This window comes from Saimiri boliviensis, chromosome 9 (genome assembly GCF_048565385.1).
Source record: "Saimiri boliviensis isolate mSaiBol1 chromosome 9, mSaiBol1.pri, whole genome shotgun sequence".
NCBI classification, from domain to species: Eukaryota; Metazoa; Chordata; class Mammalia; order Primates; family Cebidae; genus Saimiri; species Saimiri boliviensis.
The window spans coordinates 63486642-63511949 of NC_133457.1; the positions used below are offsets into that span (position 1 = coordinate 63486642).

The 25308-nt window shown below is 37.5% G+C and overlaps 1 protein-coding gene across 2 annotated transcripts in view; it reads left to right on the forward strand.

The window, feature by feature from the left end:
* OXSR1 (oxidative stress responsive kinase 1) overlaps nucleotides 1-25308 on the forward strand; it is a 98512-nt gene that overhangs the window by 59938 nt on the left and 13266 nt on the right. For both annotated transcript variants that reach the window (XM_003930896.4, XM_074406044.1), the window contains 6 exons: nucleotides 806-907; nucleotides 1758-1891; nucleotides 10244-10292; nucleotides 10901-10966; nucleotides 17914-18036; nucleotides 24657-24692. In XM_003930896.4, the coding sequence (XP_003930945.3) occupies nucleotides 806-907; nucleotides 1758-1891; nucleotides 10244-10292; nucleotides 10901-10966; nucleotides 17914-18036; nucleotides 24657-24692 (510 nt within the window). The remainder of the gene's footprint in view (nucleotides 1-805; nucleotides 908-1757; nucleotides 1892-10243; nucleotides 10293-10900; nucleotides 10967-17913; nucleotides 18037-24656; nucleotides 24693-25308) is intronic.

Genomic DNA, 25308 nt, shown 5'->3' on the forward strand with positions numbered 1-25308 from the left:
ATTAAGGTGCCATAATGTAGATCCTTTGGAAAACAAAATAGCTACCCCACTACAAAACATTTTGTTTTAGTTCTTTCCAGTAGTTTACTGTTTGTAAAAGTTTTAGGACTCATGAGCAATTTTGTTTTTTTTCTTCATGTTTTATAACAAATGTTTCTTATATGTTCATATAGTATTAATACATATTGCTTTTAATTGACTAATTTTTTTTAATATACCATAATTAACAATTTCTTCACTGTTGATGAACATTCAGGTTGTGTCTTTATTTTTTCTGTTACCAGATATAGTTAGCTTTTGCCTACTTCATTTTTTTTTTTTTATTTTTTTTTATTTTTATTTTTTTTATTTATTTTTTTTTTCTTTTGCCTACTTCATTTTACTGGTTTAATGCTTACGAACACTTTCATTGTTCTTGGTATACATTAGAAGCTAGCATTTTTCTTTGTTTATTTTTAGAGACAGAGTCTTGCTCTCTCGCTCACTCTGGAGTACAGTGGTGCCATCATGGCTCATTGCAGCCTTCAACTCCTGGGCTCGAGCTAGCCTCCCAAGTAGCTGGACTGCAGGTGTAACCATCATCACTCCTAGCTAATTAAAAAAAATTTTTTTTGTGGAGATGGGGTCTCCCCATGTTGCCCAGGCTGGTCTTGATCTCCTGGTTTCAAGCCCACCTAATCCTCCCACCTCAGCCTCTCACAGTGCTAGGATTATAGGCATGAGCCACTGTGCCTGGCCTCAGAACCTAACTTTTAAAAGTCCTTTTATGTTGATTAAAAATAATCATGCAAATCTGTTCTTGCAGGTCCGAGGTTATGATTTCAAAGCTGATATTTGGAGTTTTGGAATTACAGCAATTGAATTGGCCACAGGGGCAGCTCCTTATCATAAATATCCACCAATGAAGGTGAGGTTCATATTCCAAATACTACCCCAGCTCAAGTCCCAATTCCTTTTCAGAACCATTTGCCAGTCTTTTAATTTTTTTTTATTGTGGCAAAATACGCATACCATAAAATTGACTATCATCTTTAACCATTTTGAGTGTATAGTTCAGTGGTATTAAATGCATTCATAATGTTGTGCAGTTATCACTATCATCTATATCCAAACTCTTTTCATTTGAAAACTGGAACTCTGTACCCATTAAATAGTAACTCTTGATTCCCACTCTTTCTCAGCCCATTGTTTGTCTCCATGATTTGACTACTCTCAATACCTCATAAAAGTGGAATCATACAATGTTTATTTTTACATGACTAGTATTTCACTTAGCATAATGTCCCCAGAGTTCATCCATGTTGTAGTATATTGCAGAATTTTCTTGCTTTTTAGTGCTGAATAATACTCCATTGTGTGCGTGTATTGAGAAGCTAAACATCTATAGCAGGCGTCCCCAAACTACGGTCAGGACCGCGTGCGGCCCCCTGAGGCCATTTATCCGGCCCCCTGCCACACTTCAGGAAGGGGCACCTCTTTCATTGGTGGTCAGTGAGAGGAGCACAGTATGTGGCGGCCCTCCAATGGTCTGAGGGACAGTGAACTGGCCCCCTGTGTAAGAAGTTTGGGGACGTCTGATCTACAGCATATTATTTATGTGAAATACACATAATAATTCTGGGTTTTAAACAATTGATTTAGATAGAAGATAAAATGTTATTTGTTGGTGTGGGGTGCCTATATTGAAAAATGTTGACCACAATAGTTAAACTTTACTGAGTCCTCACAGGTTTATAGTATACCGAAAATTCTTACAGGTTTTAATGCTGACACTGCAGAATGATCCTCCTTCTTTGGAAACTGGTGTTCAAGATAAAGAAATGCTGAAAAAATATGGAAAATCATTTAGAAAAATGATTTCATTGTGCCTTCAAAAAGATCCAGAAAAAAGGTAAAATATGAGAAAAAGTTTACATGAAGAAGTCTAAGAATCACACACATGTATGTACAGGAAATGATTTGTACATATTCAAATGAACTAAATATAAACTTTAAGAAAGTATACAGAGACCATTATACTAGATTGGAAATGATTTCTGCCCTCTTTGTAGCATACAGTGTACCCTAAGTAGTTCAGCTTTTTCCTGATTAATTCCTTATAAAGTTGTACATTGTGAATTCTGTATTAATAAATGCCAAGTTAGTCGAGAGGTTTGTTTTCAGTTTGCATTTAAAACTTATAAATGGATGTCTTAATGCCATTTACAGTATTAATAAAGGAAAGACACATAGAAAATTTATATTTAGTGTCAAATAATCATATTTATTTCCATGTTAGAAAAGTATTTTAGTAAGTAGACCAAAAATTCAGATAGCTTCCTTGTCAATATTAGACAGATTGAATGGCAAGTAAGCAAATAAATAAGAACATCTAATGTGTGTAGCTTCGTGAATGAAACATAATCGTTGAACGTTGGACACAACCTTTTATTTTTGAGGTCACCTGGTACTTACTCATAGGGGTAGGACCTGAATCTCAAAGTCCTGATTCCTAATTTAGGGCTCTTTTTCCTCTGAAGCTTATTTGTCTGTTTTACATATATATTCCACTCAGCTTCTAAGCACTGAGTTCTTTAATTTTTGTTTCTCTAAAGATCATTAAAAGGGAAAGACTCTGATATTGTTGATCACATCTGTAGCATATGTAATAAGGCTTCCGAATTTATTGTTGGAAATGTTGGAAAGGGCCAAAAAAACAGGTAGCAAAATCTATACCTGTGTTTTATAATATTTTTTCTGTTTCGGAGTAAACAGTTAAAAAAGACAGGGAACACTTTTTTTTACCAAATTAGTTGATTAAAGAAACAAACTTCTCTTGCTATGAATAACTAGAAATGCCAGATAAAATCTATTCAACTAGCCGGGCGCGGTGGCTCAAGCCTGTAATCCCAGCACTTTGGGAGGCTGAGGCGGGTGGATCACGAGGTCGAGAGATCGAGACCATCCTGGTGAACATGGTGAAACCCCGTCTCTACTAAAGATACAAAAAATTAGCTGGGCATGGTGGCACGTGCCTGTAATCCCAGCTACTCAGGAGGCTGAGGCAGGAGAATTGCCTGAGCCCAGGAGGCGGAGGTTGCGGTGAGCCGAGGTCGCGCCATTGCACTCCAGCCTGGGTAGCAAGAGCGAAACTCCGTCTCAAAAAAAAAAAAAAAAAAAAAAAAAAATCTATTCAACTTAAAGATTCTCAGATGCCAGAAATAATGAGGAAAGCCCTAAATTAAAGAAGAAATACTTGTGAACAAATCCTGTGACGGTCTTCAGTGAGTCATTATTCATTCTGATAACCCACTAACTTGGATTTGTAACTCCCATGTGAAGACTGGAATTGAGATCTTGGGCCCACCCCGTGGGGAGTTTGAACTGAGATTCTTAAAAGTAAGAACTTCAGGTGTCTGTATCCTCAGTAAAAGGATAGACAAGAGTGAAAACTGTCAGTCATCACTAACAGACATCAAAAATCTCTCCTGAATAATCAAGCCCTTCAACCTGGACATTCTACACGTTTAGAGTCTATATACTACCTATGTTATCCAGGAACCCACAGGATTAGAACGTTAAAAAAAACAAATCACTTTTATTTTTGTGAGAAGCAGTCACAGAGCTGCACTGGAAGAACACTTAAACTCTAGCTCCCATTGAATTCCTGAACATAATGCCCCACTGAAGATAAGGTCACAATCCAAAATTAAGAAACACACAGTGAAACAATGCATTATGAACTGGTTAGCAGACACAAGCAGAAGGATTAGTGCCCAAGAGATTTAGGTAATATAGTGATAATCTGAAAAGATATAAAATTAAGTATATTGAAAATAATTAAAATCATAAGAGAAGAAATCAAAGCCACAAGAAAAGACTGTGACTATGACAAAAGAAATAGCAATGCCAGAAATGAAAAATACAGTAATGTTTGAAACTTTATGAGTGTGAGCTAGACTTACTGACTCAAGTCTGATGAGTAGAGTATGAAAGGAAAAATAACGACTTTTAATGCACCTCCTCTACCAAATGACCAAGGTTAACATCACTATTAATAAGACATTCATAAGACTGATACACCCCTTGATACAATGCAGCAAGATGAGCATATAATCAGTGAGGTATTCTTCCTCCAAATCTGTAACTTCAGTCTAGAATGAGAAAACATCAGACAAACCTATTTGAGGAATATGCAGCAAAATACCTGACCAGCACTCTTCAAAACTGTCAAGGAGAAGAAACTAAGAAACTGTCACAAATTAGAGGAAATTAAGATGACATGAAGACCGAATGCAACAGACTGTCCTGTACTAGATCCTGGCACAGAAAAAGGACATTAGTGGACAAACTGGAGAAATTGAATAAGTCTGTAGTTTAGTTAATAGTATTGTACCAATGTTGATATTTTAGTCTGTTTCCTTATTATACCATGGTTATGTAAAAGGTTAATAACAACAGAAATCATCTGAGGTGCTGGTTCTTAAACTTGAATGCATATTGGAATTACCTGGGGAGTTTTAAAAATTACTAATGCGCCAATTAAAGATTCTGCTGTATTTTATTATTTTTAAAAATTGTACTTTAAGTTCTGGGATACATGTGCAGAATGTGCAGGTTTGTTGCATAGGTATACACTTATATGGGGGTTTGTTGCACCCATCAACCTGTCATCTACGTTAGGTATTTCTCCTAATGATATCCCTCCCCTAGACCACCACCCCTGACAGGCCCTGGTGATGTTCCCCTCCCTGTGTCCATGTGTTCTTACTGTTCAACTCCCACTTATGAGTGAGAACATACAGTGTTTGCTTTTCTGTTCCTGTTAGTTTGCTGAGAATGATGGTTTCCAGCTTCATCCATGTCCCTGCAAAGGCCGTGAACTCATCCTTTTTACTGGCTGCATAGTATTTCATGATGTATATGTGCCACATTTTCTTTACTCAGTCTGTCATTGCTGGGCATTTGGGTTGGTTTCAAGTCTTTTTTTTTTTTTTTTTTGAGATGGAGTTTTGTTCTTGTTACCCAGGTTGGAGTGCAATGGCACAATCTTGGCTCACCGCAACCTCCGCCTCCTGGGTTCGAGCAATTCTCCTGCCTCAGCCTCCCAAGTAGCTGGGACTACAGGCGCGTGCCACCATGCCCAGCTAATTTTTGTATTTTTAGTAGAGATGAGGTTTCACCTTGTTGACCAGGATGGTCTCGATCTCTTGACCTCGTGATCCACCTGCCTTGGCCTCCCAAAGTGTTGGGATTATAGGCATGAGCCACCAAGCCTGGCCTGGTTTCAAGTCTTTGCTGTTGTGAACAGTGCTGCAGTGAACGTACGTGTGCATGTGTTTTTATAGTAGAATGATTTATAATCCTTTGGGTATATACCCAGTAATGGGATTGCTGGGTCAAATGGTATTTCTGGTTCTAGATCCTTGAGGAATCACCACACTGTCTTCCACAATGGTTTAACTAATTTATACTTCCACCAGCAGTGTAAAAGCGTTCCTATTTCTTTACATCCTCTCCAGCATCTGTTGTTTCCTGACTTTTTAGTGATCGCCATTCTGACTAGCGTGAGATGGTATCTCATTGTGGTTTTGATTTGCATTTCTCTAATGACCAGTGATGATGAGCTTTTTTTCATATTTGTTGGCCACATAAATGTCTTCTTTTGAGAAGTGTCTGTTCATATCCCTTGCCCACTTTTTGATGGGGTTTTTTTTTTCTTGTAAATTTTTAAAAGTTCTTTGTAGATTCTGGATATTAGCCCTTTGTCAGATGGATAGATGGCAAAAATGTTCTCCCATTCTGTAGGTTGCCTTTTCACTCTGATAGTAGTTTATTTTGTTGTGCAGAAGCTCTTAAGTTTAATTAGATCCCATTTGTCAATTTTGGCTTTTGCTGCCATTGCTTTTGATGTATTAGTTATGAAGTCTTTGCCCACAACTATGTTCTGAATGGTATTGCATAGGTCTTCTTTTAGGGTTTTTATGGTTTTAGGTCTTACATTTAAGTCTTTAATCCATCTTGAGTTAATTTTTATGTAAGGTATAAGGAGGGGGTTCAGTTTCCATTTTCTGCATATGGCTAGCCAGTTTTCCCAACACCATTTGTTAAATAAGAAATCCTTTCCCCATTGCTTGTTTTTGTCAGGTTTGACAAAGATCAGATGGTTGTATAGTGTTATATCTGAGGCTTCTGTTCTATTCCATTGGTCTATATGTCTGTTTTGGTACCAGTACCATGTTGTTTTGGTTACTATAACCTTGTAGTATAGTTTGAAGTCAGGTAGCCTGATGCTTCCAGCTTTGCTATTTTTGCTTAGGGATTGTATTGGCTATATAGGTTCTTTTTTTGGTTTCATGTAATATTTAAAATAGTTTTTTCTAATTCTGTGAAGAAAATCAGTGGTAGCTTGATGGGGATAGCATTGACTCTATAAATTACTTGGGGCACTATGGCCATTTTCACGATATTGATTATTCCTGTCCATGAGCATGGAATGTTATGTTTGTTACCTCTCTTATTTCCTTGAGCAGTGGTTTGTAGTTCTCCTTGAAGAGGTTCTTCACATCCCTTTTAAGTGGTATTCCTCTGTGTTTTATTCTCTTTGTAGCAGTTGTGAATGGGAGTTCACTCACGATTTGGCTGTTTGTCTGTTATTGGTGTATAGGAATGCTTGTGATTTTTGCACACTGATTTTATATTTTGAGACTTAGTGAAGTTTCTGTCAGCTTAAGGAGATTTTGGGCTGAGATGATGGGGTTTTCTAAATATACAATCATGTCATCTGCAAACAGAGACAATTTGACTTCCTCTTTTCCTGTTTGAATACCTTTTATTTCTTCCTCTTGCCTGATTACCTTGGCTGGAACTTCCAATACTGTGTTGAATGGGAGTGGTGAGAGAAGGCATCCTTGTCTTGTGCTGGTTTTCAAAGAGAATGCTTCCAGCTTTTGCCCATTTGGTATTGGCTGTGGGTTTGTCATAAATAGCTCTTATTATTTTGAGGTACATTCCATTAATACCTAGTTTATTGAGAGTTTTTAGCATGAAGTGGTGTTTAATTTTATCGAAGGCCTTTTCTGTATCCGTTGAGATAATGATGTGATTTTTGTCATTGGTTCTATTTATGTGATGGATTATGTTTATTGATTTGCGTATGTTGAACCAGCCTTATGCCCTAGGGATGAAGCCAACTCGATTTTGATGTGCTGCTGATACGGTTTGCCAGTATTTTATTGAGGATTTTTGCATTGATGTTCATCAGGGATATTGGCCTGAAATTTTCTTTTTTTGTTGTTGTGTTTCTGCCAGGTTTTTTTTTTTTTTTTTTTTTTTTTGAGACGGAGTTTCGCTCTTGTTACCCAGGCTGGAGTGCAATGGCGCGATCTTGGCTCACCGCAACCTCCGCCTCCTGGGTTCAGGCAATTCTCCTGCCTCAGCCTCCTGAGTAGCTGGGATTACAGGCACGTGCCACCATGCCCAGCTAATGTTTTGTATTTTTAGTAGAGACGGGGTTTCACCATGTTGACCAGGATGGTCTCGATCTCTCGACCTCGTGATCCACCCGCCTCGGCCTCCCAAAGTGCTGGGATTACAAGCTTGAGCCACCGCGCCCGGCCTTCTGCCAGGTTTTAATATCAGGATGATACCTCATAAAATGAGATAGGAAGGATTCCCTCTTTTTCTGTTGTTTGGAATAGTTTCAAAAGGAGTGGTACCAGCTCGTTTTTGTAGCTCTGGTAGAATTTGACTGTGAATCCGTCTGGTTCTGGCCTTTTTTTGGTTAGTAGGCTATTAATTACTGCCTCAATTTCAGAACTTGAAATTGGTGTATTGAGGGATTTGACTTCTTTTTGGTTTAGTCTTGGGAGGGTGTATGTGTCCAGAAATTTATCTATTTCTTCTAGATTTTTTAGTTTATTTGCATAGAGGTGTTGATAGTATTCTCTGATGGTAGTTTGTATTTCTGTGGGATCAGTGGTGATATCCCCTTTATCTTTTTTTATTGTGTCTATTTGATTCTTCTCTCTTTTCTTTATTATTCTGGCTAGCAGTCTGTCTATTTTGTTAATCTTTTCAAAAAACCAGCTTCTGGATTCATTGATGTTTTTGAAGGGTCTTTTGTGTCTCTGTCTCCTTCAGTTTTGTTGCCCAGGCTAGAGTGCAATGGCACAGTCTTGGTTCATCGCAACCTCCACCTCCTGGTTCAAGTGATTCTCTTGCCTCAGCCTCCTTAGTAGCTGAGACTATAGACGTGCACTACCACTTCTGGCTTATTTTTGTATTTTTAGTAGAGATGGGGTTTTGCCATGTTGGCCAGGCTGATCTTGAGCTCCTGACCTCTGGTTATTCACCAGCCTTAGCCTGCTAAGTACTGGGATTACAGGCATCAGCCACCATGCCTGGCCTTCAACATTCTTAAAGAAAAGAATTTTTAACTCAGAATTTCATATCCAGCCAAACTAAGCTTCATAAGCAAAGGAGAAATAAAATCCTTTACAGACAAGCAAATGCTGAGAGATTTTGTCACCACCAGGCCTGCCTTACTACAAGAGCTCCTGAAGGAAGCACTAAATATTGAAAGAAAAAACCAGTACCAGCCACCACAAAAACATACCAAATTATAAAGATCACTGACACTACAAAGAAACTGCATCAACTGACGGGCAAAATAACTAGCTAGCATCATAATGACAGGATCAAATTCACACATAACAATATTAACCTTAAATGTAAATGGGCTAAATGCCCCAATTAAAAGACACAGACTGGCAAATTTGATAGAGTCAAGACTCATCTGTGTGCTGTATTCAGGAGACCCATCTCATGTGCAAATACACACACAGGCTCAAAATAAAGAGATTAAGGAAGACTTACCAAGCAAATGGAAAGCAAAAAACAAAACAAAACAAAAAAATGAATTGCAATTCTAGTCTCTGATAAAACAGATTTTAAACCAACAAAGATCAAAAAAGACAAAGAAAGGCATTATATAATGGTAAAGGGATCAGTGCAATAAGAAGAGCTAACTGTCCTGAAGATTCTGCTTTAATTGGTATGAGGTACAGCCTGGTCATTGGTTTTTGTTTTTTTTTTTTTCCTTTTTTTTCCCTGAGACGGAGTCTCACTCTGTCACCCAGACTGGAGTGCAGTGGCACAATGTTATTTTGCTGCAACCTTCAGGTCCTGGAGTCAGGTGATTCTGCTGTCTCAGCCTCCCAAGTAGCTGGGACTTCAGGTGTGTGCCACCATGCCCGGCCAATTTTTGTATTTTTTTTAGTAGAGACAGGGTTTCACCATATTGGCCAGGCTGATCTTGAATTCCTGACCTTGCGATCCACCTGCTTTAGCCTCCCAAAATGCTGGGATTACAGGTGTGAGCCACTGCGCCCAGCTGGTCGTTGGGGTTTTTACATTCTTCCTAGATAGTTTAATGTACTGCAGTGTTTAAGAACTGCTCTTAGGGGCTTGGCTAAGTAATACTGAACCTTAGAGAGGCTGTGATTTGCCCAGGATCATATGGTAGGTGTGTGGCAAAATCAGGTCCAGGATCATATGGTAGGTATGTGGCAAAATCAGGTCCAGTCTCTTAAATATCAAATTCTTTATTCTGAATGATACTCTTTTAAAAGCTTGTAAAATTGACAGTCATGTCTTTACTCAAAAGGAAATAAAACCATGAAGAGATGAGTTAAACACCGAGTTTTGTTAAATTTGGGGAATATACTTTACTTTTAGATTTTTCATTTTTAAAGGGAGATTGTGAAATGTATTTTTAAGGATCTGTGGTTACCTAAATTGAAGGCTGGCAGGCTACCATGTGGCAAGAAGTGGAGGTCTTGATCTGATCCATTTCTTCTTTGTATGTTTAGTATGTTTTTATGCCTTGCTAAAAATGTTAGTTAGAGATTGTCTTGCTTACTTATTGGGAAATAATATTAAAGGAATAATATTATTATTAAACAGCAAATATATTAGACTCCATTAAGAAATCATGCTTCCAGAAGAAACATTTCACTAATGATTTTCTCAAAGAATCTACAGTAATTACTATCAGAATATTTCTGTTTTGAGTTTTTTATTTTATTGAATGTCTTGTACCAAGTTTATTTTATTTTTGCTTTTTAGCAGTTTAAGGAAAGTAGAGTATACCGAGTTTTTATTTTACTGTTGAAAAAATTTCTTTCTCATTTTTAATGATGAAATCTCACATTACACTTCAATTAATTGTAAAAACTTTTCTTCCTTCCCTCCCTGGTTTTAGACCAACAGCAGCAGAACTGTTAAGGCACAAATTTTTCCAGAAAGCAAAGGTAGGAAATCCCAGCTTTTGATTATGTGTATTCATAGGATGCTCCTCAGTTACTCAGATTATGTTCACTGCTCAGAGCTGCATGGTTATGTTTGGAAAAATGATGGTAGATAAAATAATTGCGGATACCGTCTTTGGTAATTAAGATACGTAAGAATTTAGTAAATCCATTTTTAAATGTTAGGCTAAACTAATCATAGAAATAATGATTTTGCCATTATAAATATGATTTGTGAAAAATAATGAACTCTGATTTTAATTAAGGTTCGCTACTGAATTTGTAAACATCTCATTTCCTAGAGATATCAGGTGGTGGGATGTTACAGTAGTTGGAAATGGAGGACCATGATCTCAAAAAACATACAGTATAGCAGACTTTTCTTAGGCATTGGTTCATACGGTGTACTATGTCTTAGTTTTCTGTCTCAATTTATGAAATTGTGGTAATAATGTACTAAAGGAGCTTCAGAGTAAAAGAGTGAACATTTTTCTCACACTTTATTACAGACCTGTTATTGTATCACATTTTTATTATGGTGAACATTTTTGTGGGGTTTTTTTGGTTCCATAAAAACTTATAAGAACAAAATACATACTTTTCCTCTCCAGAATAAAGAATTTCTTCAAGAAAAAATATTGCAGAGAGCACCAACCATTTCTGAAAGAGCAAAAAAGGTAAATCGGAATTTTAACTCAGTTTTCCTGAAAAATTATTTAGAGTAGATTTACTTTATTTTTGCATTTTAAAAATATGTTAAGTAAGACATTGTTAACAGTATATGAGTATTACTGGTTTTCTTTCAGTCCTTTCTAAAGCATTCTTTGATGCATTCATTCAGCAGATATCTTTGGTCTACTGTATGCCTTGGTGTTACTCTGCTATCTATTAGGATGAAAAGGTATGCTAGAAATTAATTGGTAAATCAGTCATAAACTCTGATAACTGTTTCCAGCTACCAGAGTGAGTTGTGATTTTACATAGCATTTATAGCTTTGACTGTAAGTCACAGTACCCTCTTGTAACTTCAAATTTTCTGTTATTTTTACTGAAAGACTGAAATAACCTTATTATGCATATGTAATTTCTAAGAGATTAGGTCATAATGTGAGTATAGAGAATGCTTTAATATCTCAGTTTGGGCAGAATATATTAATTTTCCTGTCCATGATACTTTTATGTACCTTGGTGAGAGCAGGGAGAAGAAAATCCTCCCGTTTCCCCTCTCTTACTTCCCCACTCAAGCAGACTTATCCAATGTGAAGGAAAGGAGGCAGCTTGGGCTTCTGCTGATGATAGACCTGAAGAAAGTAAAGGTCTTATTTATACTTTATATAATATAGTGGTAGGCCTGTCCAAGAAGTTAGAAGAGTTATACTAGCAGTGACTTACTCTCTTCTATAGATCTCACTGCTTGGAAATTTTGATATTATTCTAATAATTTAACACAATAAAGAACAAAATGATATTCTTTTTTTTTTTTTTTTTTTGAGACGGAGTTTCGCTCTTGTTACCCAGGCTGGAGTGCAATGGCGCGATCTCGGCTCACCGCAACCTCCGCCTCCTGGGCTCAGGCAGTTCTCCTGCCTCAGCCTCCTAAGTAGCTGGGATTACAGGCACGCGCCACCACGCCCAGCTAGTTTTTTGTATTTTTAGTAGAGACGGGGTTTCACCATGTTGACCAGGATGGTATGCATCTCTCGACCTCGTGATCCACCCACCTCGGCCTCCCAAAGTGCTGGGATTACAGGCTTGAGCCACCACACCCGGCTCTTTTTTTTTTTTGAGATGGAGTTTCACTCTTGTTACCCAGGCTGGAGTGCAATGGCGTGATCTTGGCTCACCGCAACCTCCACCTCCTGGGTTCAGGCAATTCTCCTGCCTCAGCCTCCCGAGTAGCTGGGTTTACAGGCACGCACCACCATGCCCAGCTGATTTTTTTTGTATTTTTAGTAGAGACGGGGTTTCACCATGTTGACCAGGATGGTCTCGATCTCTTGACCTCGTGATCCACCTGCCTTGGCCTCCCTAAGTGCTGGGATTACAGGCGTGAGCCACCACGCCCAGCAGAAATGATATTCTTAGTAAGCACTGGTAGAATAGTCAACTTGTCTCTCTAATTTAGAGATACACCTTTTTCAGTGGTTGTAATTCATTGTTACATATCAGAATCAGTTGGGGACTTAAGAAACATAAACATTATCATCCAAAACCAATCAAAGTCATGTCTCTAGTGGGTGAGACCTGGAAGATTATCCTTATGGATAGCCACTAGGCTAAAATCTCACTTGACTAATTTCTTCACTTTCTGTCAAGTCTATTCAAATGGCCCTTCCTCAGAATAATATTCTCTGATTACTAAAATAATACCCTTCCATGACTCTCTGTCCTTTTATCCTACTTATCACCATCTGACGTTTTACAGTCTTTCTTTACCATTAGAATAAAAGCTTAATGAGAACAGGGACTTTTTTTCATTGCCATATCTTCAGTGTGCCTAGAATAGTTCCTGACACACAGGACATTCTTAAATAATGTATATCTTAAAATTTCTATGCTTATTATTGTTTAAAATAAATCCCAACTGAGAGACATCTTGATTTCGTATCTGAAATCTGATTAAGAAGAGTAGGTTGGGCATGATGGCTCACACCTATAATCTCAGCACTTTGGGAGGCCAGGGCTGATGGATCACTTGAGGCCAGGAGTTCAAGACCAGCCTGGCCAATGTGGTGAAACCTCATCTCTACTAAAAATATAAAAATTAGCTGGGCGTGGTAGCACATGCCTGTAATCACAGCTACTCGGGAGACTGAGGCATGAGAATAACTTGAACCCAGAAGAGGGAGGTTGCAGTCAGCCGAGATTGTGCCACTGTACTCCAGCCTGGGTGACAGAGCGAGACTCTGTCTCGAAAAAAAAAAAAAAAGAGTGAGCCTTAGGCTGGGAATTTGGTGACTCAGGCTTGTAATCCCAGTACCTTTGGGAGGCTGAGGTGGGAGGATAGCTTAAATCCAGGAGTTCAAGGCTAGCCTGAGTGACATAGTGGGACCTCATATCTACAAAAAGAATTTAAAAATTAATGAGGTGTGGTGGCGTACACATCTAGTCTCATCTTCTTAGGATGTTGAGGTGGGAGGATCACTTGAGAGGGTGAAGCTACAGTGAACTGTGATCATACCATTGCACTCCAGCCTTGGTGAATACCTACATTTGTTTCCACCCTCCTGCCAAAAATAATCTACTGAAAGAATTGTTAAGAGAATTAAAAAGGAGACCAGGCGTGGTGGCTCATGCCTGTAATCCCAGAACTTTGGGAGGCTGAGGTGGATGGATTGCTTGAGCTTAGGAGTTCAAGACCAGCCTGGGCAACATGGCAGATTCTGTCTCTACTAAAAATACAAAAATTAGCCAGGCATGGTGGTGTGTGCCTGTGGTCCCAACTACTTAGGAGGCTGAGGTGGGAGGACTGTTTGAGCCTGGGGAGTAGAGGTTTCAGTGAGCCAAGATCATGCCACTGCACTCCAGCCTAGGTGACAGAGCGAGAGACCCCATCTCAAAAAGAAAAGAAAAAAGAGAATGAAAAGAACAGGAATATACCCCTAGTGGACAAAAAAATGGGAGAAGTAAAAGCTGCAATCAAATTTTCAAAACTGTGATGCCCACAAGTTAGTGGTAAGGGACTTGGCAAATCAGAGGACTATAACTGTTTAGCTAGTATTAAGAAAAGCTTAGAAGCTACCTTAAACAACAGAACCCCAAAAGATAAGGGAATTAACAGTGCCAGGTTCCTCCAGAAGTGAGAGTGAAAGTAAGGCTAAAAACTGCTCTGGTTTCCCTCCCTCTCTCCATGTTGCACTCCAAGAGATGGAGGTTTATCCTGCAGAAGGGTAAAAGAAATGGTGTCTGAACTGAAGGAAACCAGGCACAGTTAAAGATGGGAATAACTTACTGAAAAAGGGCTTTTAAGTAATTGTTTACACACTGAATGTTAAGAATCTCTATTCCTATTACTTCATTCACCTCCTGTAGCATAAACATTAAGGCTCATTGCCCCCTAGACAAGACATTGGAAAATCTTTATTTGATCGGTCTGACTAACCCAAGAGGAGAAACAAAAATACTGACATTGGAGGTGGGAAATGCCCAGATCATTCTGCAATGAAGCAAACTCCACTCAGCTAAAAGCTCAGTGCTTCCAATCAGTGTTTTAGTTCCTTGCTCTTAAATATGAGCATCGATCTAGGATCACAGGATACCTGAGGAAAACCTCTTAATGTGAAAGGCAGAGGACAAAATAGAAGAGAAAAAAAGAAACTTACAGTAAAGAGACTTTGCAGGAAGATAATTTAAATAAAAATCATGGCTCTCTTTAGAGATGAGTTTATATTCACTAGGCCTGGTAGCCCACGCTTGTAATCCCAGCACATTAGGAGGACGAGGTGAGAGGATCACTTGAGCCCAGGAGTTCTAGACCATCCTGGGTAAGAAGGCAAGACCCAGACTACCCCCCCGCCAAAAAAAAAAAAAAAAAAAAAAGCTGGGCATGGTGGCATGTGCCTGTGGTTCCAGCTGCTCAGGAGGCTGAGGCAGGAGGATTGCTTGAGCCCAGGAGGTAGAGGCTATAGGTAGCTGTGTTCGCACCAGTGCACTTCAGCCTGGGTGACACAGTAAGACCCTGTCTCAAAAGAAAAAAAAAAAGAGTTTACATTCACAAAAAAATGAACATGATACTGTTAAAGAAGCATTTGTGCCATGACAATTCAGTGAAGACTAAAGAATCATCTTCAAATGGCCTTGGTACAACTGAATATTCACATGCAGAAGAATGAAGTGTTGGGTCTTTTCTTCTCATCCTACAAAAAAATTAACTCAAAATGGATTGTCGACCTAAATGTAAGAGCTAAAGTTATAATACTTCTGGAAGAAAATATAGCTATAAATCTTTGAGAACTTGAGCTAGGCAAAGCTTCCTTAGGTATGACACCAAAAATACAAGCAATAAAAGGAAAAATAGGTACATTGATTTTATCAAAAGTTAAAACGTTTGTGCTTCAATAGACACTAGCAAGAAAGCAAAAAGTCTACACAATGGGAATAAATATTTGCAAATCATATGTATGATAAGAGACTTGTATCTAGAATATATAAAGAACTTTTGCAACTCAGTAATAAAAAGACGACACATTTTTTTAAATGGGCAAAGGATCGGAATAGAAATCTATTGAAAGAAGATACATAAATGGCCAATAAACACATGAAAAGATACTCAATATTATTAGCCATCAAAAAATGCAAATCAAAGTAACAAAGAGGTACCACTTCACACCCACTAGGATGGCTATAATCAAAAAGACAGTAACAGCTGTTGGTAAAGATGTGGCGAGATTGGAACACTTCTACACTGGTCATGGGACTGTGAAATGGAGCAGCCACTTTGGAAGGCAGTCTGGCAGTTCCTCAGAAGCCTAAACAGAGTCACCATGTGACCCAGCAGTTCTACTCCTAGGCACACGCAAGAGAATTGAAAACGTAAGTCCACATAAAAATGTGTATGCTGCTCATAGCAGCATCATTCATAATAACCAAAAAAGTGGAAACAACCCACATGTTCCATCAGCTGATGATGAGATTTATAAAATGTGGTGTATTCATACACTAGAATATTATTTGACAATAAAAAGGAATGAAGTTCTGATACATGCTATAGCATGGATGATCTTTTCAAACATTATGCTAGTTTAAAAAGCTAGTCACAAAAGACCACATTGTATGATTCAATTTATGTGAAATGTTGAGAATAGACAAATGTATAGAGACAGAAAGTAGGTTAGTGATAACTTAGGACTGGTGGTTTTGGAGAGAAATGGGCACTTATTGCCAAAGAATATGGCATGTCTTGTGAGGGGTGATAAAGATGTTCTAAATTTGATGGTAGTGAAGGTTGCACAACTCTGAATATACTAAAAATCATTGAATTGTATACTTTTAAGTGCATCAGTTGTATGAATTATAAGGAAGTTTTCAGAGAACCAGGACCAGTACCAACAAAAAGCTTTTGGAAATTGAAAACATAGGAAGTGAAAAATTCAATACAAAGGTTGAGGAAATTTCCCAAAAAGGAGAATTCAAAAGATCCAAATGTAGAAAGAAAAAAAAAAAAAAAGAAAAGAACATTAGAGAACCATTTGAGAAGGTTCAGCATTTAAGTAAAGGGAGTTCCAGAAAAGAAAAACTGAGAAAAACAGAAGAAAGTAAATCATTGACAAAATAATTCAAGAAAAATGTCCAAAACTGGATGGTCAAGAATTTCTAGATTGAAAGAGTCTTGAGCATTCAGCACAATGAATAAAAATAGACTAATGCTGACACACATTACCATGATAGGTCAGAATACTAGAGGCAAAAAGAATAATCTGTCGTCTTCCAGGGAGCAGGGGAAATGTCACAGACAATATCAGGAGTCATGATTACCTCAGTAGCACTTCTGGAAGCCAGATACAGTGATGCAGTTATCTTCAAAATTATGAAAGAAAGTGCTTACTGATGTAGCCTTTTCTTTTTTAACCAAACAATGAATGAAGTATGAAGATGGAATCAAGATAAGTTCAGAAAAGCATGGCTTTAATAAATGCTAATAATGGAGATGGTGCCTAAAGTAAAAACAGAAGTCATGTGATCCAGGACACACAATCCTCTGGATGATGGTAGAGTTTGATCTGAAATAGCAGACGTGCTGTGAAGCCGGTCTAGGATATCAGGAGGTTCTGGTGAGAGTCTTCTTCAAGAAGATGATACTGATAGAATACCCATTTGAATGTGGTCAAAGGAGATTTAAACAGCTGAGACAGAATAAATACTAACTACCAGGGAAATAGAAATGGTAATATACAATAAAGCTCAGCTCTGAATATGATATATATATATATATATATATATATAAAATCATGTTATGTAAACACTGAATATTGATCTAACCAAAATTATAGTCTATCTTGAGAAAACAATAGAGAGTTCAAAACATAGTTAAATTTTCATCTTCTATTGTGGGAAGTCCCACAGATAATTTCTAAAACCAGAAAATCAGTGAGTAATGATAGGAACACGTATTCAAGAGATGAATATCCAAAAGGATAAGTAAAATGAGTTGAAAGTGGTTGTTGGTGGAGATGAAGATGAAGGTTAGAAGGTTGCTGTTTTTCTTAACAAAACATGCACAGCTCTAGTACTTTGGAAATTATATGCAAGTATAATTTTGACTTAAAAATAAAAAATAACAGATTTTAAATCTTGTGTTGATTCATTTTGAGTACCCAAAACCTCTTTTTTTTCCTTAAATGACTCAGGACATTAAAAATGAGATTTTACCTGTGATTTTACATAGGATTTTGATGTTGTTTGGGTTCAGAGTATAGAATTACAGTGCTTGTTACTAAAGACAGGTGGTAGAGATTGTCAATAGAGCAAGTGATGGTTGGAGGATATGAATTTGTATGGGAACATTTATGGGGAAAATGATTATCTACTTAATGGCTTGAAGTGACAGAAGAAGAGAGAAATACGGAGTTTTCTACTTAGTAAATATGAAACACTACCATAATCCACTTCTCTTTCTAATGAGCAGGTTCGGAGAGTACCAGGTTCCAGTGGCCGTCTTCATAAGACAGAGGATGGAGGCTGGGAATGGAGTGATGATGAATTTGATGAAGAAAGTGAGGAAGGGAAAGCAGCAATTTCACAACTCAGGGTAAATTTTATTAAACTGTGTACTTTAGCTAGAACTGCGTGTGGTTCTTGTTCAGTTTAACCAGCGAAAACAGAAAGAATACAAGTGTGACAGGATTTTTTGGAACAACTTACTAATAATAGGAGCCCAGTTAATTCTGCATAGGAAGTTGGCCTTGGACATCTGTTTGAATATGATAATATTTAGAGTATATAAAAATGACCCAAATCTAGAGATGAAAGCTACAAATGTCTGAAATGCAGAATACACTGGATAGGATTAATGCCAATTAGACATTGCAGAAGAAAAGGTTAGTGAACTTGAAGGCCCAGCAATGGAAGCTTTTCCCCTGAAGTCTATTATCCTACCTCAGGAAAAACAGTTTATCTCTTACTCAGTTGATACTTCCTAGATATCTGGCATGCGTGTGTGTGTGTGTGTGTGTGTGTGTGTGTGTGTGTGTGTGTGTTTGCTAAAAACAGTGAAGACAAGAGTCTTCCTTTTGGTTCATTTCATCACTCTTGCCTAAAAGCACTTCCTCAAGTGGATTGGCAGAACTAATTCCTAAGACTTGGAAGTGTTTTTATAAGGAAATATAAATGTTTGAGGGTGTTATACCTTTGACTGCTTAGGACTACTTTTGTGGGATGACGAGTGAATATACTCATATATCTCTTCCTGCTTTTAGGATCTGCTTCGTTGAAAGCACTTACAACTCTCTGTTGATCGACATTAAATATTTGTTGACCTTGTTTATCCAACGAGGTCTTTGAGTCTAGTCCTTTTGCAGAGCTAAATTTGTAAAGGCCTTACCAATGGAAGTTGGCAAAAATCTATTAAGTGCTAAGGTTGGAAACACTGTTTAGAAAATAACAAATGCAAACATTTGTTTACATACAATTGTGAGTTTAATGTTTCTTTATAAATGTGAGACTATGGCATCCTTTCTTTCTTTTTCATGTGACTCCTCTCTGAATTGATACTCTCATGTATTGTTCTATTAAAGCTACCAGAGGAAGCTAGAGCTACATGAATTCTGTAGCTCTAGATTCCTGTGAAAGGGATGATGATGCTATTTTTCTTCTGACTAACAAATATTTGGAGAGATACATTATAGCATTTCAGTATCAAATTATTACTCTCTAGCTATCTATAGAGAAATTTGGTAATTCTGAAATAGTTACAGTAGCTTTCTTATAATCTAATACATTGATATCTAAACAACACAGAAACATATACTTTGGCCAGAGAGTAAGTAGTTTTCTGTCCAGTATTTCTCTTGTTATCTTTATAGCCGTTTTTGAGATCATTTATGCTTTTTAAGAACCATGAATCTTTTAAAACTAAATAGAACTATATTAAGAAAAGAATATACTATGAGCAAATGGGGTGGGGTGTAGTGATGGTTCAGTATTAGGAAATCTCATATTAATCATTATGAGATTTAATATTAATCATTTAAGGAAAAAAATCATTTTTATTTTCTTAGATTCTGAGAAAGGCTTTGACAAAATTCTGCCCATTTTCATAATGCTGTTCTATAGGTCCAGATTTTCATCTTTATATTATTTTCCTTATGCTTGAAAAACATTTCTTAATATTTTTTTGTGTGTCGTAAGTCTGTTAGTGATGATTTCTTTAAGGTTTTATGTCTGAAAATGTCTCTTTGTTTTGAGAAGGTACATTTGCAGGATATACAATTCCAGGTTGACAGGCTTTTTCTTTCAGCATTTTAAAGATATTTCTTTACCATCTTCTTGCTTGCATCTTTCCACTGAGAAATTTTTATGACATTCTTATTCTTGTTCCTTTATAAGTAAATGCCTTTTTTCTCTGGCTGCTTTTAATATTTTCTCTTTACAAATGTTTTTGGAAAATTTGATTATGATATGCCTAGGTATATTTTTCTTCGTGTGTGTGTGTGTGTGTGTGTGTGTGCGCGCGCGTGTGTGTGCGTGCACACTTAGGCTTTGTTGAGATTCTTGCATCTGCGGATTTATAGGTTTTTATCAAGTTTGGAAATTTTTCAGCCACTATATCTTCAAACATTTTTTTCTGTCCTCCAATAACATATATACTAGGCAGCTCAAATTCACAGCTCATTGTTTCTCTTAAGTTTTTAAAAATTCTTTCTTTCTGCCTATTCCATGTAGTTTCTATGCCAGCTTTCAAGTTCTGCAATATCCAATCTTCTAATCCTATCCAGTCTCTTTCATCTCTGGGATTGTAGTAGTCTAGAAGTTTAATTTTTTTTCTTTTCTTTTTCTTTTCTTTTTTTTTTTAAGCCTACGGCACTCGGTATTCCCAGGCGGTCTCCCGTCCAAGTACTAACCAGGCCCGACCCTGCTTTGCTTCCGAGATCAGACGAGATCAGGCACTTTCAGGGTAGAAGTTTAATTTTTTTCCCCCATCTTCTATGTCTCTACTTAACTTTTTGGAGATATGTATTACAGTTATGATAACTAGTTTAATATTCTTCTCTGCTAATTCTAACATCCATGTCAATTCTGAATTGGTTTTGTTTGGGAGCCGGGCACGGTGGCTCAAGCCTGTAATCCCAGCACTTTGGGAGGCCGAGGCGGGTGGATCACGAGGTCGAGAGATCGAGACCATCCTGGTCAACATAGTGAAACCCCGTCTCTACTAAAAATACAAAAAACTAGCTGGGCGTGGTGGCGCGTGCCTGTAATCCCAGCTACTTAGGAGGCTGAGGCAGGAGAATTGCCTGAGCCCAGGAGGCGGAGGTTGCGGTGAGCCGAGATCGCGCCACTGCACTCCAGCCTGGGTAACAAGAGTGAAACTCCGTCTCAAAAAAAAAAAAAAAAAAAAAAGGTTTTGTTTGGTTAATTATTCTCTTCCTTATGGTTTAAGAAGTGTTTTCCTGTCTCTCTGTGTCTAGTAATCTGATTCGATGCCAGACATTGTAATTTCCACGTTATTGCTTGCTGACAATTTTGTATTTCTATAAATCTTCTTGAGCCTTGTTCTGGTATATATTAAAGTTAGTTGGAAATAGTTTAATGCTTTTAGATCTTGCTTTTATTATTTGTTGACTGGATCTGGAGTAGTGTTCAGCCTACAGCTATTTATTCCCCACCACTGAGGCAAGACCTTTTTGAAAACACTGCCCAATCCCCTGTGAGTTACCAATTTTTCCAGTCGGACTGGTGGAAATAGGCGTTGTTGCTGGTTGTGTGTGAGTGCTATTCTCTGTTCCCTCTCATCTTTTTTGATGTCCCCACCCCCCAGGCATTTCCTCACGTGCATTCATTGATAAGTGTTCTGTCAAACATTCACAAGTGACCCTCTGCAACTCTCTAGGGTTCACTCTTTATAGCTTTCTCCTTCCTTGTACTGTTGTATTAACTTAATCTGCCTTAGTATCCCAGACTCTTAGCTCTGTTTCCTCAACTCAGGCAGTTCCTTGGATTTCATCTGGGTTTCATCTCCTTGTGCCACAGCTTGGAAGCTTTCAAAGCAGTATACACGGAAAAGGCCCACCACTTTTTTTCCATGTCTTTCATGGATGACTGTTTTTCTTTGACAAGTTTCAAATGTCTTGGAAATTCCTGCTTCATATATTTTGTCTTTTGTTGCAGAGGTGGGGTTGTTTCAGGTGGAAGGATAAATCTGGTGGTCCCTGTTTATTCATCATGGCCTGCAGTGGAAGTCTGCAGTTCTAATTTAAGTGAATGTGTAACTGTACTAAAGGGGAATATAAAAAGAAAGAATCCAAGCAACCTATGATATAGCATTTGACTATCTGTTCTCAGTCAGATGGAGTTGATGGAGGAAAGAGAAAACTTAAGCCTTAAACTCCTTTTATTAGGATTATTTTTCATTGTTATATATGCACAGCAGTTCAGAAACTCTTGTAGGATTGAGCAAATGAGTAAATGTCTCTGTTCTTGGGAACCAGGATTCTCACTATAGAAGAAGATTATATATGAGTATGGAGCAGGGCATGGTGAGAAAGAATCCTGTGGGGATGAATTTGAATTGGAGGCATTGGTGAGAATTCAAGCTTTGTAAAGTATGTGTGTGAATGAATGTGTGTGCATGTATGTATATATGTGTGTTTATACTCAGCTTTGTCTACTGAAGGTCCTAGAAGCAAAGAAACCCCAATAATGACATGGATTATACCCAGATAATGGCCTGTAATACCATTCCCCGCTAAAGGAAACCAGGGCTCCTTTGAGAAATGGTTGATTCCAGGGCTTGGGCAGGGAAAATATAAGAGGAATCTTGAATATTATTTTCCTTTGCCGGAAGGAAAAGATACTTCAAAAAAAACTCATAAGGACACAAGTGCCAGCTTGAAGTTAGTCCTACTGTTGAAATCTGGGACAATTTAACCATCAAAATAAAGTACAACAATTAATTACAAATAATTTAGAAAATAGGTATCTATGAGTTCATATCAATAACAAATGAAATATTAAAAAATGGGAGAAAATGAATGGTTCTTCATTACAGTAGACGTCCAAGTGCTGACCAGTAAATACGGATGAGGGTTAGAGATGGAAAGTCATCATTTTAAAATAATCATCGTGAAGACAAGATTAGGCAGGAATCATCAATGAAGCTAAATATAGGGGGAAGTTTTGATAAGCAGGATATTTTCAAGGTCTTAAAGTATGTCCCCACATATTACCTATTCATTGCAAGGGAAAAAATAGTTGTTGGTTTTTTTTTATACTGGAAAAGTAGAAAAATTTCTTGACAAGGTGATTAAAATTAACATCACCAACGAGGGGCAAATGAACATGTGGTACAGTAAGAAGGACACGTCAGTATGTAGAATTCCAAGTGGGAATTCATGTAAATCTAATAATAAGGAAATATCAGATAAACCCCAAGTGAGGGACATATATTAAAGTATGTGGTGGGAGTGGAGGGAATGAATTCTCCAAAAATGTTGATGTTCCAGATTTTTAAAATTTAAGAAACATGAAAACTAACTATAATACATGGTCCTAGACTGCATCCTATACTGGAGGAAAAACTAAAGGCTACAAAGGACATTAGGGTCAATTGACATTTACACTATAAATCAGTAGTGTGAAGTTATATAAGAAAATATCTTGTTCTTAGGAAATGTACACTCTGATTATTAAGTGGTAAACAGCCGTGATGATATGCAACATATTCTCAAATGGTATAGGAAAAATATATTTAGAAAGAAAGAGAAAGTGAGCACCCAAATGATAAAGCAGATGAGGGGAAAAAAAGGTCAATAATAGATGAACTAGGGTAAAGGGTATACTTAAATGTTCTTGTATTGTTATTCTAGCACCTTTACTCTAAGTTTGAAATTATTTACAAAGTTTTTTTTCTTATACTCTGGATGATTTCAGTATTTACAAAGTTTTTTTTTTTTTTTTTTTTTTTTTTAAAGGTTTTAGATTGGTCATTTACTTGGTGTGCTATATTAGCTATTACCTGAACTTTGATATTCCTTAATGAAATGGTGATAAAAGGTTTTTTTTTTTGAAAAAACATAAATTTATCTTTTTTTTTTTTTTTTTTTTGAGACAGAGTTTCGCTCTTTGTTACCCAGGCTGGAGTGCAATGGCGTGATCTCAGTTCACCGCAACCTCTGCCTCCTGGGCTCAGGCAATTCTCCTGCCTCAGCCTCCTAAGTAGCTGGGATTACAGGCACGCGCCACCACGCCCAGCTAGTTTTTTGTATTTTTAGTAGAGACGGGGTTTCACCACGTTGACCAGGATGATCTCGATCTCTCGACCTCATGATCCACCCGCCTCGGCCTTCCAAAGTGCTGGGATTACAGGCTTGAGCCACCGCGCCCGGCTTATCTTTTATATATTGTGACTAAATCCATCATTGGCAGAATTTACCATAAATTGTTATGTGTTTAGAGGTAAGTTTTTTGGTAAACTGCAGTGCCTGTATCCAGAATTACTGCTAACTTTTATGATTTACCAAATAAACAGCTTAAATTTTTATATGGCAGATTATAATTGGTAATTTCCTGATAAATGTGGTTTACACCAGATATTTGAGACCTCACCTCAATTTTTATTAATGTTTCAGTTTATTTTCACTCCCTTTTTTTTTTTGCTAGTGGTCCATGCTTTATTTTTGGACCACCCATGTTTCTTTACACACAAGATTCCCAAATATCCAACACCCAAGAGTAAGGGTAGAAGACTCGACATGCAGCATTCAGATCAATTTTGGCTCAAGAGTTTTCTCCATTAAAGCCCATAAACAGAATTACTCTGCTCTGAGAATGTGTTGGATTATTAGCTTAAAAGTTTAGGCTTTATCTGGGATCTTATATACATAATATATTCACCAATAGTAGAAAGAATTTTACTTTGAAGAATGTGACAGTCCCATTTTGTTTGCTTAAAAACTCACAATTTTAAAATACGGAATTTTAAATTATGGTAAGTACATTGATGTGTTTGTTACAGGCTCCCGGGACAAACAAATACAGTATTATCATGACAGTTATTTTTTCCAGAAAACTTTCAGTAGAGTTGCTGGTGAGTTACTATATGGATCAGAATTAAATGGAGTTGACTTGCATTTAACATCACTTGCAGTTAGGGACTGACTGCAGGTAACCTGAGTTGTGAGTTAACAAGCATCCTTTTTGTATTTCTTTTAGTCTCCCCGAGTGAAAGAATCAATATCAAATTCTGAGGTAAGAAATTGTGATTTTTGAATTCTTGTTCAAATATATGTGTTTTTGTTTTGGTTTCAATTTTACGTACTTTTTTTGTGTATGTGTGTGCTTAAATGGGAATGCGACTTTATACCAATCAGATTTTAAAAGTTGGCCTAAGGGCTCAGAATGTTCTTCCTTGTATCCTTGATTTTGTGAAATTTTTTTTGTCTTGGGCTGCTTGAAGTGAAAAGTTATTTATTTGTTTGTTTATTTAGAGACAGGGTCTCACTCTGTCTCCCAGACTGGAGTGACAGACCTCCCAGGGCTCAAGTGATCCTCTCACCTCAGCCTCCTGGGTAGCTGGAACCACAGGCACACCCCACCATGCCTGACTAATTTTTGTATTTTTTGTAGAGATGGGGTCTCACCATGTTGCCCAGGCTGGTCTCAAGCTTTCTGGGCTCAGGCAGTCCCCTGCCTTGGCCTTCCAAAGTGCTGCAATATGCCACCGTGCCCTGCCAAAACGTGGTGTTTTTGCATTAATTTGTTTGGGAATTTGTCATACGCCACCTGTCCTTTTTGAACTTTTTCTTTCAGCCTCTTCTCTTATGAAATAAATTCTATTTTCTGTAGTTACTGCATCAGTGTGATA